Source organism: Pectinophora gossypiella, chromosome 10 (assembly GCF_024362695.1).
Source record: "Pectinophora gossypiella chromosome 10, ilPecGoss1.1, whole genome shotgun sequence".
Classification (NCBI taxonomy): domain Eukaryota; kingdom Metazoa; phylum Arthropoda; class Insecta; order Lepidoptera; family Gelechiidae; genus Pectinophora; species Pectinophora gossypiella.
The window spans coordinates 9,563,797-9,577,567 of NC_065413.1; the positions used below are offsets into that span (position 1 = coordinate 9,563,797).

Consider the following 13,771-nt stretch of genomic DNA (forward strand, 5'->3'; position numbering starts at 1 on the left):
ACGGGCACGGCGACAAGGACGGGCACGGCGACAAGGACGGGCACGGCGACAAGGACGGGCACGGCGACAAGGACGGGCACGGCGACAAGGACGGGCACGGCGACAAGGACGGGCACGGCGACAAGGACGGGCACGGCGACAAGGACGGGCACAGTGACAACAATGAGCAAGTCATACATCCATTACAAGTCCCTCAGAAAATAGTAGAAAATATAATTAAAATTAAAGAACTCTTGGGAAAGTATAACTGAAAAGAGTGAAGTCTATATGTCATTTAGTTTATTTGAATAAACTTTTACACTTAAAAATCAAAATACGGCGTGATTACCTTCACATAAAAGTATAGGACTTAAAACTAATCTAATGAAAGATAAGAAATAACAGGATTTTAATCAACTATAACAGATTAAGTGCCCACAACTAAATATTTAGCGTGTATTTGAAACACTTTAAAAACGAAAAATAAAAGAAAACAAAATTGTTCAAACAACAAATATCAACCAGCAACGGAATAATCAACTTTTAGGAATATACCTTTTTGGATCAGGTCTTCGTATACCAATTCATCAGAATCGTTACGTAACTCAACATTTGGTATATCATTTTCATAGTAAATAACTTTTCCACAAAAAGGTCCTTTATCAAGGAATGTTTTTGCATAAATTTCTGAGAGGACACTTACTTCTATTTCGGGATTTATAGTCACGCCGCTCAGCTGTGCCGTGATGGTCCCTGTGGGCAACTCTGTCCACTCATCTGAGATCTCTCGCGCGTCCGCTAAGGAGATGATATCGATATTGCCGTAGTCCACGTACTTTACTTTCAACCGTCCCTTACTCTCACTGTGTTGCAGAATAGACGCTCTATACCACCGGCCGTCTTCAGGGAACAGAGCAATGCACGCCTTGTGCTCATATATTCCGTTCAAGGGCGGCAAGTTGGGACCCTCTTGCTGTATCCTCTCAAACATTTCTTCATAGATAATGTTAGTTTCATCATTGTGAATAATGGTAAGTTCCAAAGTCCTAACGTCATTGATTATGACAATGTTACATAGGAATTCCTTCAGATTATTCTTTGGATAGGTACAAAATTTACCCACAATCGAATTGGTCTCTTCATCTTCTATCAATGCATTCCAATCTTTGCCTTCCATTGTTTTGATATCGATTTCTTCTTCAATTATGTAATCGGGACCGGAAGAGTCGTGTTCGATAACAATGGGTACTTCGAGTACTTTGTTTTTCTTATTTGCTGAAAATTTCCTCACCACTGCTTTAGAACCGTCAGTATATACAGCCATCTCAAAATCAACTAGGTGGTCGTTGATCCACAGCTTATCATATTTGAGTTCTATAGGTACCACGCCTTCGACCGGTTCTCCTACGACTTTAACGAAGCAATGCTTCTCTACAATAGATTTATGAATGTAGTCTAGAGTTTGGCGGTCCCATTGCACACCGACCGGCCGTATCCTGCTGAGGGAGCATTTGTGAGCTTGTGTCGGGATTTGGTAAAGGGCGATACTTTTCCTCATGTTTTCAAAGGAGCAGTTCTCCTCGTTACCATAGTCTATGTAATGTATGATGCAGCTAGAGGTGTCCGGGTTGACTTCGAGCACGCGGCCGCGGTAGAAGCGGTTGTCCAGGTAGTACATTGCAATGCAGGGTTCCCCGACCGTCCATTTGGCGTACTTTGCCTTTGGATCTGGGGATTTGAAACGGACGTCCAGCGCCTTGCGAATAAGATCTAACGTGTCCTGTTGTGTCATGTCATGTAAATAAATTAGGCCGTCGTTGTCTATGTATCTGTGAAAGGAAATTAATTTTAGAAATAACGCTTTAGAATATATAGTTTAGATGACTGGGGTAAAGTGAAGTATAAGACTTACGTCGGCATGGCGGTGAACTCCTTGCAGGGTAGAGGTTCAGGTGGCAGCCAGTCAGTAATGAACACGGTATCTGACACGTCGGCCAGCTCGTTCGGAGTGTTCTCGTCCTCTTCGTCCATGGGAGAGCTGGAATTTGTGGGAGTGTCAGACTTGGAGACGGGCTTCATAGGCACCGGTTCTAACTGCAGCCACTCGTCTACGGATCCAGTCACATTCTTCAAGAATGACAACATGTCGTTCTTCGTACCCTCTGTGCTGCTGGAGGCCTGGGAACAATAATTCGTAATTAATTTAACTCGTGTATTCGGGAAGACGCAAACGCCTAAGTATTCGAATCTATGCCAGCGGATTATTTTTTAGCAAGATTGTAAATTACGGAACATTCATCATTTGAATGATGGTTTTTATAATAATAAACACATATACCTCTTGAGTTTTATCCGGGATGCCGAGACCTTGTTCAATTATCTTCTTGTTGAGACAGCGCCATTCCGATTTGTTGGGTTCCAGCGCGCCTCCTTGAATGGTGTGGTATACCCACACTTCCACCGGCATACTCTTGTTTTTAAAGTCCCCTAATTTCGTCACAAACACTCTTGGATACGCGTCGAGTAACTCCTTCAAATATTCCTTAGTTATAGTTGGCCATTCCTCGCCTCCATCAGCGGGAACGATGCCAGATAAATGGCATTTGATCGCCGCGTCTCCTATTGTAAATTCCGTAGTCAGTTCTTTCAAACTGGCAAGCGGCACTGTTTCAACGCAAGCAAAATCGGAATAGAAAACTTTAGCGTTTTCCCCCTGGAGCTCGACGATCACCGCGCGTCTCCATGTTTGCGATTGCTGGCAGAAGGTACAGCAGCGGTCGCCCACTGCCCACTCCTCCTTACCTTGAGTCTTCTTTTTAGAGTAATGCTTTTGGATTTCCTCGAACAGTTCGCTGAATGCCTTCTGCTGATGCACCAATGAGATGTATAACAGGGATGGTGAGTGGTAATGCAGAACTTTGGCCTCTAATCGCAGCGGCCCCTTATCTTTCGCGTCAAGTTCCTTCTCATTAAGTTTGTTAGGTGCTTTCCTCTGCAGCACTTGTATCTGTCCTGCAGGTTTTGGTCTCTGTTTCGGTTCTTCCAAAGGCGATTTGTTAGTAAATACTTGGTCTTCCACGGAGTTTTTGTTGAACATGAAAAGACTGAAAAAGACAACAAGAGAAGGGTTTTAAAACCAGTGTAGTAGTGACATTGCCGAATGAAGGACACGATTACCGTATATAGATATTAGAGAGAAAATAATTTTAAGCGAGTCTAATTCGCACAAAAGCGTATCCAAAACGACCGGCCTAAACCAGATACAATATCGAAGATATTAACGGTCTTACCCGAAAGTGACGGCAAACTTGTGTTTGATGAGTTGCGTGTTGACGCAGACCTCCTCATCGGGGTCGGAAGCGTCATACAGCGTGACGCCGGGCGAGCCGCGCCGCGCCTCCTCCACGTGCAGGCGCAGCGGCCGCTCTTGGAAGCGTTGTAGTAGCGCCACCGACGCAGGGCTCCACTTCTTGTTTAGGGGAGTCACACCCGCTAGGTGGACCTCCGTTGCCTGTATAACATTTTTACGTAACTTTGATATCGGATCGGAAGTCTTACAAAATACACACCCGATTCACACTGTTCAATTTTATGAAAGATCAAAACCTAGTTACTATTAAATATCCCTCGTTAAGGATTCTTTAGGATGCAGGAATTGAAATATTACCGTTTAGTCAATCTGTGGTGGAAACCAGCCTACCATTTCTTCTCGTGTGGATCGTTATGTCGACGGCCGGCCTCATTACAGTGATGTTACAGTCAGATTTACACTGTGTTAGAGTGGAAGTGTATGACGCATAGTAGTGTACGTACGAGCGCGCGCTGCGTGGTGTACTGCGGCAGGATGTGCCTGAGCGCGGTCCAGTGCACGAGCAGTGCCGCGCCGGTGTCGGGCAGCTGCAGGCGCACGCGGCCGCGGCCGGGGCACTCGCTCACCACGCCGCGCACCCAGCGCCCGCCGCCCCCCACGCCCGCACCCGCCACGGCCTCCGGGGACTTCTCCACGTTTACCACGCAAGACATGCCTGCGAAATACACGCGCATTACAGCGACAATGATCTTTTGGCACGTGGCCATGAACAAGGCTGCATCCATCCTATGAACCTCTTCTCTCGTGTGGGTTGTGCTAGCAAAGACCACCCTTTTCAACCATTTTTGACAGTTGTTAATAACAACTTAAGAGGATGTATGGAGATGGTTTAATACCATCCAAGTACCACAAGGTCCTTGTCGATTGTCGACACACTCAATTTGCAAGTTGTTATTTGAAGTTCGAACCTCTAGGGCCGGTCGCACTTTTGAAACGCTTTCGTATGAATACGACTCATACGTACACGTATGAGCACCAACTCGTATCCGGTATGCGCGCTACCGTAGTACTTGGAAGGTTGGGAATGTTCCTGTTTGGGCGCTGAATTCGTACGAAAATACATAGAAGTCACTTACCGATTTCCGGCAGATAAACCGTTCCCGTATTTGAGTTGCTATACTCCTGGTCCAACTCTTCACAAAGTTTGTCAAAGACCTGCATAAGATGGCGCTGGAAATAAATTACGACTAATGTTAAGCTCCGTTTGAAGTTTGTATTGTATATCAGAGATAATCTCCGAAAAAAATAATCTGTATGACATTTAGTTATCTAGCGTTTTCTTAGCGTTATCCCGTTTTCACAGAGTTCGCTTACCTAACCTGAAGATTTTACAGGTCCGGTTTTTTACAGAAGCGACTGCCGATCTAACCTTCCAACCCACGAAGGGAAAACCAGCCCAATGCAGATTAAGTCACATGCCTCCGAAACGCATTTCGCGGGTATATGGGTTTTGTCATGATGTTGGCCTTCCGAAAAATTTGGAACTTAGTCATATTATATCTCAAGAAAATAAAGCTTCCGCTGGGAATGGTAGGCAAAATTCTTTTGGAAGCAATATTTAGTGCTAGTTCTATAAATTACAGTATTATAGTTATTAATTAATTTAAATACCTTTCTAACAAAGAACTTGTCCGGGCTAACAATGTGGGTGATGAAAACTTCTTCCACGGATTTCGGCTTCAAGTCGTTGTTGCTCAAGAATATTTTCGGACGTTCCATCACGGCGTTTATCTTCGGATACTGGAATAAAAATGATCATAGCATTCTCTTTGATTCTAATTGACGTGAATCGAGTGTGATCCCTAATTTAGTTAGGACACTGCAGGTTGATTATCCGATTGAACGAAAGTAAGATGATTCATCCGAGTGCACGTTAAGCAGTCGATCCCGGCTACTATTTACTTAGCGGGTCTGTAGTTATATGAGCCATGTCAGGGGCCTTTGGCGGCGCAGTAGTAATCCTAAGACCAGGGTCGAGAGAAGTAGGATTGGGTTGTGCATTCACATGTAGCGTTACCGTGACGAAAAATGCGGCCCATGACAACACTAAATGCGGTAGCGCTAACGATATTCTTTAAGTAGTATGAACCATCACCAAAATCACTTTCTTAACAGTCCGTATATGTTCTCTTCTTCCATGTAAATGCTTTAACCTGTGTGTACCGAAATCGATATATACCGGTAATTTCGGCCGGGGCATCCTCGCGCGCTCGTGGAAGACCAGCGCATGCGCAAGACTGATACCGTCTTCGAAGGTGGTCACGTCCACTTCCAGCGTCACCGTGAAGTTGGACGTCGAGCGGATGTGGCGCACGTGGATTACCGCTTGCTTGCTGTGAGAACGCAAACGTAACAATAATCAACATCAAATATAGATAAAAATGTTAATCACATAAGTCCACCATCCAGGATAGTGTGGATGGGGTACGTGAGGAGTTTTAAAGACTATGTTTTTTCTGACTATACATTGACAAATTTCGAGGTATAAAGTATTTAAAATAGCTCACTTGTCAACGATGTTTTGGATAAGGTAGGCGTCGTCGCTTGTCCACGAACTTATCTTGGGTTCGCAGTTTGCCAACGAGCAGTTGATTGCGAGAGGATACGGCGACTGAACTCGCGCCGGCGGGAGTAGGCGCAATCTGTACACCAAATAAGTCAAATTGTAAATCATTGTTTTCAAAATTGTTTTGTAATGGGAGTCTTGATGGACTATTTATTTATTTATATATTTATGCATCTAGAAACACCGACATAATGTACTTACAATATATTATATAAGTACTGTGCGATCTGCGCAATTTACAGGTGTCGCTGATAGAATATATATATAAATAAATGACTGTATGTTAAGAGATTGTATAGAACGAACAATTGTCTGCTCTAATCGGCGAGTAAAAGGATCTCCACCAACCTTTATCATCCACAATCGAGCTGGAATCTGGACAGCCTCTGGAGTGCCTGAACGTCAGGCCGGCGACCAAGGTCAGAGTAACACTCACTTAACCCGATCGGGTGAGCAAAAATATATTGTTCAGTTCAAAATCACACAACAGTTCCAATAAACGTTATTGAAGCTCCAATGGAGAACACAGATATGCGTGAAACGTTCACGTCTAGGCTGCAAGTCGTAAGGGCGTGAGTTTTGTACAGAACGTCTGTACTAGCCCGCGTCGAACGTCGAACAGAAGGATTGCCAGTCATACATCCAGTGACGGTGGACTGACAATTATTTGATCGAGATTTTAAATTTACCCACCAATATTGAGCAGATATTGAACAAGTACACTTACTTATATAAAATTTTAAACCTAAATAGTTTACATAAAATATTAGACATATTATTTACTACATTTTAGATTATAATATCTAAGATTTTATCTATTTACAATACTATAACATGATTATTATGCCTAGTGGTAAAAACAAGCCTTTCAAAGGCAATAAAAGTCAATAATTTTTTTTAATATAAAGTTGTCACTTACTTTTCAATGGTTACAGTCTCTGTGCTGCCGAAATCGATGCAGAACACGAGGAAGGTCGGATTCTTGTTGTCTTTTCTGTTAATGGTGACCACTCGGCATCGCTGCCACATGTTATCTGCCTTGTTAAATACTAGGTACACTTTGCCTGCAAACAATTTTGTATCTAAAGAACTGGGACTAAAGCATATAATTGAAATGAGTTGAACAATGTAGTACTGTGTGAGTAGGCGTAGGTATCATGTTGCAAAACGCTTAGAGCTGCGTTTGCTTTGTTATTATTAAACCAAGTTCGAGAAATGGTTATGATTATTGTAATTTCTTGGAACATACACATAGCTTAGTATTATTTAAATGAATTAAAAAAAAAATACAATATTAACGACAGGTAATCATAAACCTACATAAGGATCAGTAAGTTATTACATCGGCTCGTATTTGTTAGGTAGGTAATAATTGGCACATGCCATGTCAGGGGCCTTTGGTGGCTCAATCATAACCCTGATACCAGAGTTGATGAGGCTGGTATTCCACCTCCCAACCCACACGATAAGAAGAATAATTGGGACAAAAAGAAGACTTCAGACAAAAAACACATCATTACATAACACATAAATAGCCTATATATGTCCCACTGCTGAGGGGGTATGAAGCGTACTCCACCACGCTGCTTCACTGGGGAGGCATTTGGGATAGTAGCCTAGGACCGAATGACACGAATTCCCTTTCAAGTAACGGATACTTCAAACAAAAGATACTAGAGAGAAAATATTTCGGTCCTTCCGTTGGGCCTATGCGATCAATGGATCCAGTGACTATTTTTTCGTTTGCCTGACACCCCATAGGCAAAAGGAAACCCCATAGGATCGATTGACTGGTTAACCAATCGGACGAACAGCAAACACCCACACAAAAATATATTACTCCATTCATAGATGATGCTTTAAACAACTTATTATTAATTTCAGTCTCGTGATAGAATATTCTAAGCCAATGCCTATTTATTAGGTAAGAATACGCCACCTCACACATCTTCATATACCACCAGGTGTGATTGTGGTATAACGCATATCCATTTGATAACATTATCCACGTACCTTCGGCTACGTGGTTGAGTGACGGTTTGGGCAGTGTGGAGGCGTTTCTGAACTCTCGCAGCATTTCCTTCACCAGCCCCTGGTGGCACGAGCGCTGAACGAAGAAGTTGTGAGGGTCCACAATGTGCGATATGTAGATCAACTCTTGGGAACCTGCGAATAGGGTTCAAAAGAGACATTTAACCTCGCATCCAGTTTATTTGCAGGAGTTTAAAGAGGCAACACGAAGTATCCTAGCGGAGTTATAGCTTTTTACAAGAAAAATCCTTCAGTTGTGTATATTTACTCGATTGAAAGGAGAGTTACGTGATGTTGGACATAAATCATAACCAATTTTAATTTAAAAAGCTTTGTAACTTTTAAACAGTGCTATAGTAAATGAAACAGTTACCTTCATGGAGTTGTTTGGGATGTTGGCTCTCTGCAAAAGGTTGGACTGACTGTACCACGGGCCTCTGATAGTTTTGGAACCCTTCGCCCACTGCAACGATATACACAGTATGTACACTTACGACGAATTTAACGCGAGAGACGGAAAATTGATGAAAATTTTATTGATTTTTACCGAATTCAAAAAAGGAGGTTCTCAATTCGCCCGTATATAATTTTTTTTATAATATTTTCAGTTTCATACTTTTGCGATGCAAAAATCCACTTGATATTAACTCAGAATCATTCCCCTCAGTATTCGTTACGATGTCACTAACACCCTGTATAATATAAAGTTTCGATATCGTATTTTTTTCATCTTTTTACCGTGGAAAAAGAAGTGGTAATTTTATCAATCTTCGGCAGATGGCACAAACAGTGATGAGTGAGTGCACAAATTATAACGAGGGCTTCGACCTATAAACGTAAACGTAAATTAACGTCGATATAAATAGCGCCATTCGCGCCACGGTTGTTGTGCCGTAAGGACCGATTGAATGAATGATGGAATAATTTTATAGTAACAAACTTACCATATCCAGTATTGCTGTCAGAACAATCGCTCTGAATCGAGTTGAGCGAAGACACGGAGCCACTTTTAGTGCGGTACTTGGGCTTGCTCTTGTAGAACCCTGGCGGCTGCATCGCCTTCGGTGGAACCTTGTCAGACCCCGATTGTCCCATCAGTCTTACATCTGCAGGAATTATGTTTCTTGTAAAATTGTTTGTTCTAATAATTAATATATTATACTACGATGTAATGGTACAAATATTCTCCAGTCTAAATTGTCTTTTTTTTGTTGAGTTCATATTACTTAATACAATGGTGCTACTTCCTGAAGACACCATCTAATTTTAAGTTATACCTGTCATTTTCTTATCCGCCGAAAAGGAAAGGGACAGGTAATCGACAGGCATTAAATTTATGGAACACACGTCAATTTTAGGTAGAAATTTAAAAAGCCCTCCCAAAATTTTTTATTCTCGACAGAATTAAGAAATAACGAATTAAGTAATAACTCGACAGAATTAAGTTGACAGCGCACGTCGATCGGGTTGCATATAAGCGAGATGCCTATTGTATTCGCCCGGGTTATTCATTAATTTTAAATTTACATTGTCAATCATCCGTACCATTTCTTTTCGGCGGATAAGAAAATGACGGGTGTAACTTAAAATTTGGCCCCGATTTCTGCAGATTCCTGTCTGTTGTTTTTTAAAATATTCTTTTAAGTCATGTAATATCTGAAGTGTTTAAATGTCGAAAAATAATACAAGCCTTTGGGTAGTTCTGGCGGGTAGACAGGCGCGGGCGGCGGCGGCGGTATCTCCACGCCCTCGGCCAGATCAGCTGTACGGCGGAGCTTGTACACAGTGTTGGCATTGCCTTCCAGGTGGATGTAATCGCTCACCAATGTGCATACGTCTTCATTCACTGCCACTCTGAAATTAATATATACGATCATAATCCATCACAATCGTAATCGATGTTAGGTAAGAGTACCCTGTGAAAAACGGGATAGCGCTAGGGAGATGATGATACATGATCATAATCTTTTTTGAGTTGGTAAGGATCCTAAGGTGGATGTGATGAACTAAGTAGTGATAAGTCATCAGTTTTGCCTGTAAGAAATCCATTACATAATACACGAACATGCCTTCTACAATATACCCGTGTTTATAAAAAGCATAATACATTCTAGGATGTATTTTCTTCTCTGGCATCATCAAAGTGTTAATAAACTGTAGGAAATTTATAATGATTTGCAATTTAAATGTATGTGAAATAAGATTATTTCCGCAATTAAGTAATTTATGCGGCGAATACAGTAATTCACAATTCTTACTTGAGAGGGTCTGTAGATTCATCTCTGCTCAAATACCAAGGCATTTCCACAATCTGCTTGGCTTCATCTAGTAGAACTGACAAATTCATCTGAAAAAAATTTTAGTTTCAGAAACTTCAAAAAGGATTATTATACCAATATGTGAGATTGAATTCACAAGCGCGCCTTTTGACCACAAAGAAACAACAATGCACTCACCTGCTTCGCTTTCACAGGATTTGAGCAAGAATTGATTGTATGAAGAACAGTTTTAGCCTTTTTAATCCCATTGGCAAGGTCATCTTTAGCTTTGTGTAGCGACTCTCTTTCTGAGCATTTGAGTTTAACTATAATATCGACAACCTCTTTTTCGTGTTTCTGTATGGCAGCAGCCAGTTTGGAGAAGTGTTGTTTTACGTCAGCCAACATTTGTGTCAGTTCAGATGAGGTAGTCTCGTTTTCTATGTTATGAAGAAGATGTCCGACATCCTATAGGGATTTAAAAAAATGCATTTTAAGTCTTAGTGGAATAGTAATGAGCGAGCTCGTGCAATAGTAAAGGAGAATTACTTTGAAACAAATAATAAAACATTCTATTGTACTTACCACAGCTGTTTTTGTAAGTCTCTTATAGGTCTCATCAACTTTTGGTGTTATATCAATTATATCTTCCAAGAAGTTATCATTCTGGGGAAAAATAAATTATTATTTTCAATTTATAATAGTAAAGATGGTTTAAAAGGTGTCAATGTAAAAATAAAAATGAGCCCAAATGTAACAAACATTTGCTAATTATTATATAAAAAAAGGTCAAATCGTGTTTCTAAAAATGATAAAGCTCTATTTAATCAGGGAAGACAAAGAATATTGTTTAGGCAAATTCAAAAGACTCGAGTAAAACTTAGCTAATCATAAAAACATTGGAGATAACTCACAATTTCTTGCATGGAGACAACATTATGGTTCTTGCAGGACTTGTCGCCGCCCACCATCAGGCACACCATGCAGATGGCCTTGTGACACTCCTGGCAGTAGTAGTCCAGAGGCTTGCCTTTGTGGATCTTACAGTTGTTAGGCTATATTATTTGCTCTGAAAATGTACCCACTAAGTTTTTCTATGTCTGTACTGTGATGTATCACTGACCACCCCAATTGGGTATACAGTTGTGATACATTAATATCATCTATTTCTAATCAGGTAAGCAGAGACTATGGAATAGTAGTAGTGGTATAGATGTGATATGTATGTTTACATGTAATTTAGTGTAACATAATTGCAGGCCAGGCGGTCCTGTTACTCATTTTGGGATCACATTTATTTAATCTATCAATTTAATCTGATCTGTTTGCATATAGCATCACATTTAATTGTGACTTTTTGTTATTAGGTACCTCAATCAATCAAAAAAGTTGTTATTAAAACATTGACACTTACCAATACTCTTGAGTTCATGGTTCTTAAATATAACAAAGTTCTTATGTGACTTATTGAAGCAAGAATCACATAAAATTGTTTTGCATTGTTGGCACATCTTTGTGGTTTGGGTGTGACACTCAAGACATTGTCCTGAAAAGGCATATTTCATTTACTACTTTTCCTTTAGACCTATATGCAGTAGTTTGTTAAAAACTGTACAACAGGGTAGTTGACAAGTATCAAAAACTATACATTTCTTATTACAGTTCCAAAATAGACACAAATTGATAACTAATCAAATGTGAAAACAGTATCAAAATTCATTGTAAAACAATAGTTGCAGCCATCCAAAATTAAGAAGTTAGAAAGAAGTATATATACCTATATTAATGATATATTTCTTTCTACATAATAGTAACAGGAATGTGCAATGTCTATTGGGGTAAGGTTAGACTATATAGAGTGTAGTAACCTTATCAACTCAATGAATATATCAAATAATAATAGAAATAGTTAAATTATAATTATTATATATTGAAACATTAACATAACATAATCTCCCCAAAAATAAGTTATACCTTGAGTAGCTTCCACACTCCTTATGATAGCTTGTAGGTCAATAAAGTAATCATTTCCTTTCTTATCTTGATCTCCAGTGCTTTGCTAGAAAATATGCATTTGTATTTATAGGTACATTTGTTTTAGTCAAAAGTTTTGTAGCCAGTCAGGCCACTAGGGAATATGGGTTTATTGAATGTATCAAGAAATTATAAACATAAATATATATTATTTATTGTACACATTAACCAAACCAAAGAGACAAAATGTTACAATAGGTGGGTTTATCTCTCAATCTCTTGCAGCTAGTCATGCATGGTGGCATAGGTACTACATACATAAATAGTATCTTAATGTAATAGGAACGTGAGCTGAATGTGTGCTTTGCAAAAATCATTTGTAGGTATAACAGTAGTGTCAAATTCTAAATACCTAATAAGCAAAGATGGTTCACTTTGATATATCATACAACAATAAGTTTGAGAGGGTATTTGGAAAAACATATTATGAAATAATGACTTTGTGATCATCACAATAATAAAAATAAGTGTTATATCATAGTTATTCAAAACAAATTGTTCCTAGTTATTAAGCTTTACCTCAATAAGCTGCAATGTTAAATCTCCAAGCATAGGCAAGTTGACTGGAAAGAATTTGTATATCGGAATCTTATTCAAGTTGACTTGGGCTGCATCAGCAGGACTGAGTTGCGTATCACGTTGGCATATTTTGCAATCAATCGGTTCCTCGAATTTGACAATATTCCTAATGCAGGTCTCACACATAGTATGCCCACATGACAGAAATAGTGGAAGATTGCTCCCTTTTGGTTGCGTCAAAGCTGTGGATGGAAAGGTTTACATTATAAGTAGTCATAGTTTTCATGTACATGTACAGACGAGTGAAACAAATCCAGCCCAAAGTTTTGTGTTCATTAAAAAGCCTGGATTTCAATAGACGCGATCAGAAAAATTAGACATAAAAGCACAGTGAAATGGAAATTCCCCCTACAGTTAAGGTTTCGTATTACAGTATATACAGTACCTAGCCATTATCTTTACGTATATTTATAGAAATTAGAAGAATACTTACATTTTATGTAGTACAATTGACTGCAATTTGGACAATACTTCTTTATTTTCGCGTCCATCCTGCAACTTTGTAGATAGATGATGGATACGATCCGAAGTATATTTTTTAGTTCATAATAGCTAATATTTATTGTTTTGTGTTCAGCACAACTTATTCTGAATACATAGTTCAACTATGACAACAGACAACAATAATTAGGTACTCTAAACAATATTTTTTCAACAAAATACTCTCACCGGCTACAAGTGCAGACAAAACAAAACACGAATGAAAGAAAAGCAGAATAAAAAAGCTATGCGCAAACAAAAAGGAAATGTCAGGCTGTTTATGTTTGTCTATGACGTGCGCATTCAGTCTTTCTCACTTTTACTTATTGTAGTTATCGCAGTGAGAATGCATCAACAATATAATCATAGACATTTTCCGATATCTGACGAACAAAACCGATTTGTGTATCATAATTCCGCGCGACATTTGAAAAGTTTGTAAATTTAAAATTTGCTAAAAACCATTCATACTAA

At 39.6% G+C, this 13,771-nt stretch overlaps 1 protein-coding gene across 1 annotated transcript; it reads right to left on the reverse strand.

Annotated features, from left to right (window-relative positions):
• Positions 1-262: 262 nt before the first annotated feature.
• Positions 263-11,744, reverse strand: LOC126370031 (tudor domain-containing protein 1). Its single transcript, XM_050014659.1, has 19 exons — positions 11,619-11,744; positions 11,119-11,273; positions 10,790-10,870; positions 10,403-10,672; positions 10,205-10,293; positions 9,637-9,800; positions 8,891-9,052; positions 8,320-8,409; positions 7,929-8,081; positions 6,835-6,979; positions 5,857-5,991; positions 5,529-5,682; positions 4,961-5,089; positions 4,426-4,519; positions 3,793-4,004; positions 3,270-3,490; positions 2,318-3,083; positions 1,892-2,157; positions 263-1,808 (listed from the first exon to the last, which is right to left on the reverse strand). Exons 2-19 carry the CDS (start codon positions 11,185-11,187, stop codon positions 497-499), a joined length of 4,512 nt encoding a protein of 1,503 aa, XP_049870616.1. The 5' UTR covers positions 11,188-11,273; positions 11,619-11,744; the 3' UTR covers positions 263-496.
• Between the last annotated feature and the right edge of the window lie 2,027 nt (positions 11,745-13,771).

Excerpts from the sequence above, each read along its gene's own strand:
- LOC126370031 (XM_050014659.1), bottom strand. The coding sequence starts at position 11,187 with ATGGTGTGCCTGATGGTGGGCGGCGACAAGTCCTGCAAGAACCATAAT. Across the intron at positions 10,673-10,789 it reads GACTTACAAAAACAGCTGTG|GATGTCGGACATCTTCTTCA; the intron begins GTAAGTACAATA and ends AAATCCCTATAG. Across the intron at positions 5,992-6,834 it reads GAGACTGTAACCATTGAAAA|ATTGCGCCTACTCCCGCCGG; the intron begins GTAAGTGACAAC and ends TTTGGTGTACAG.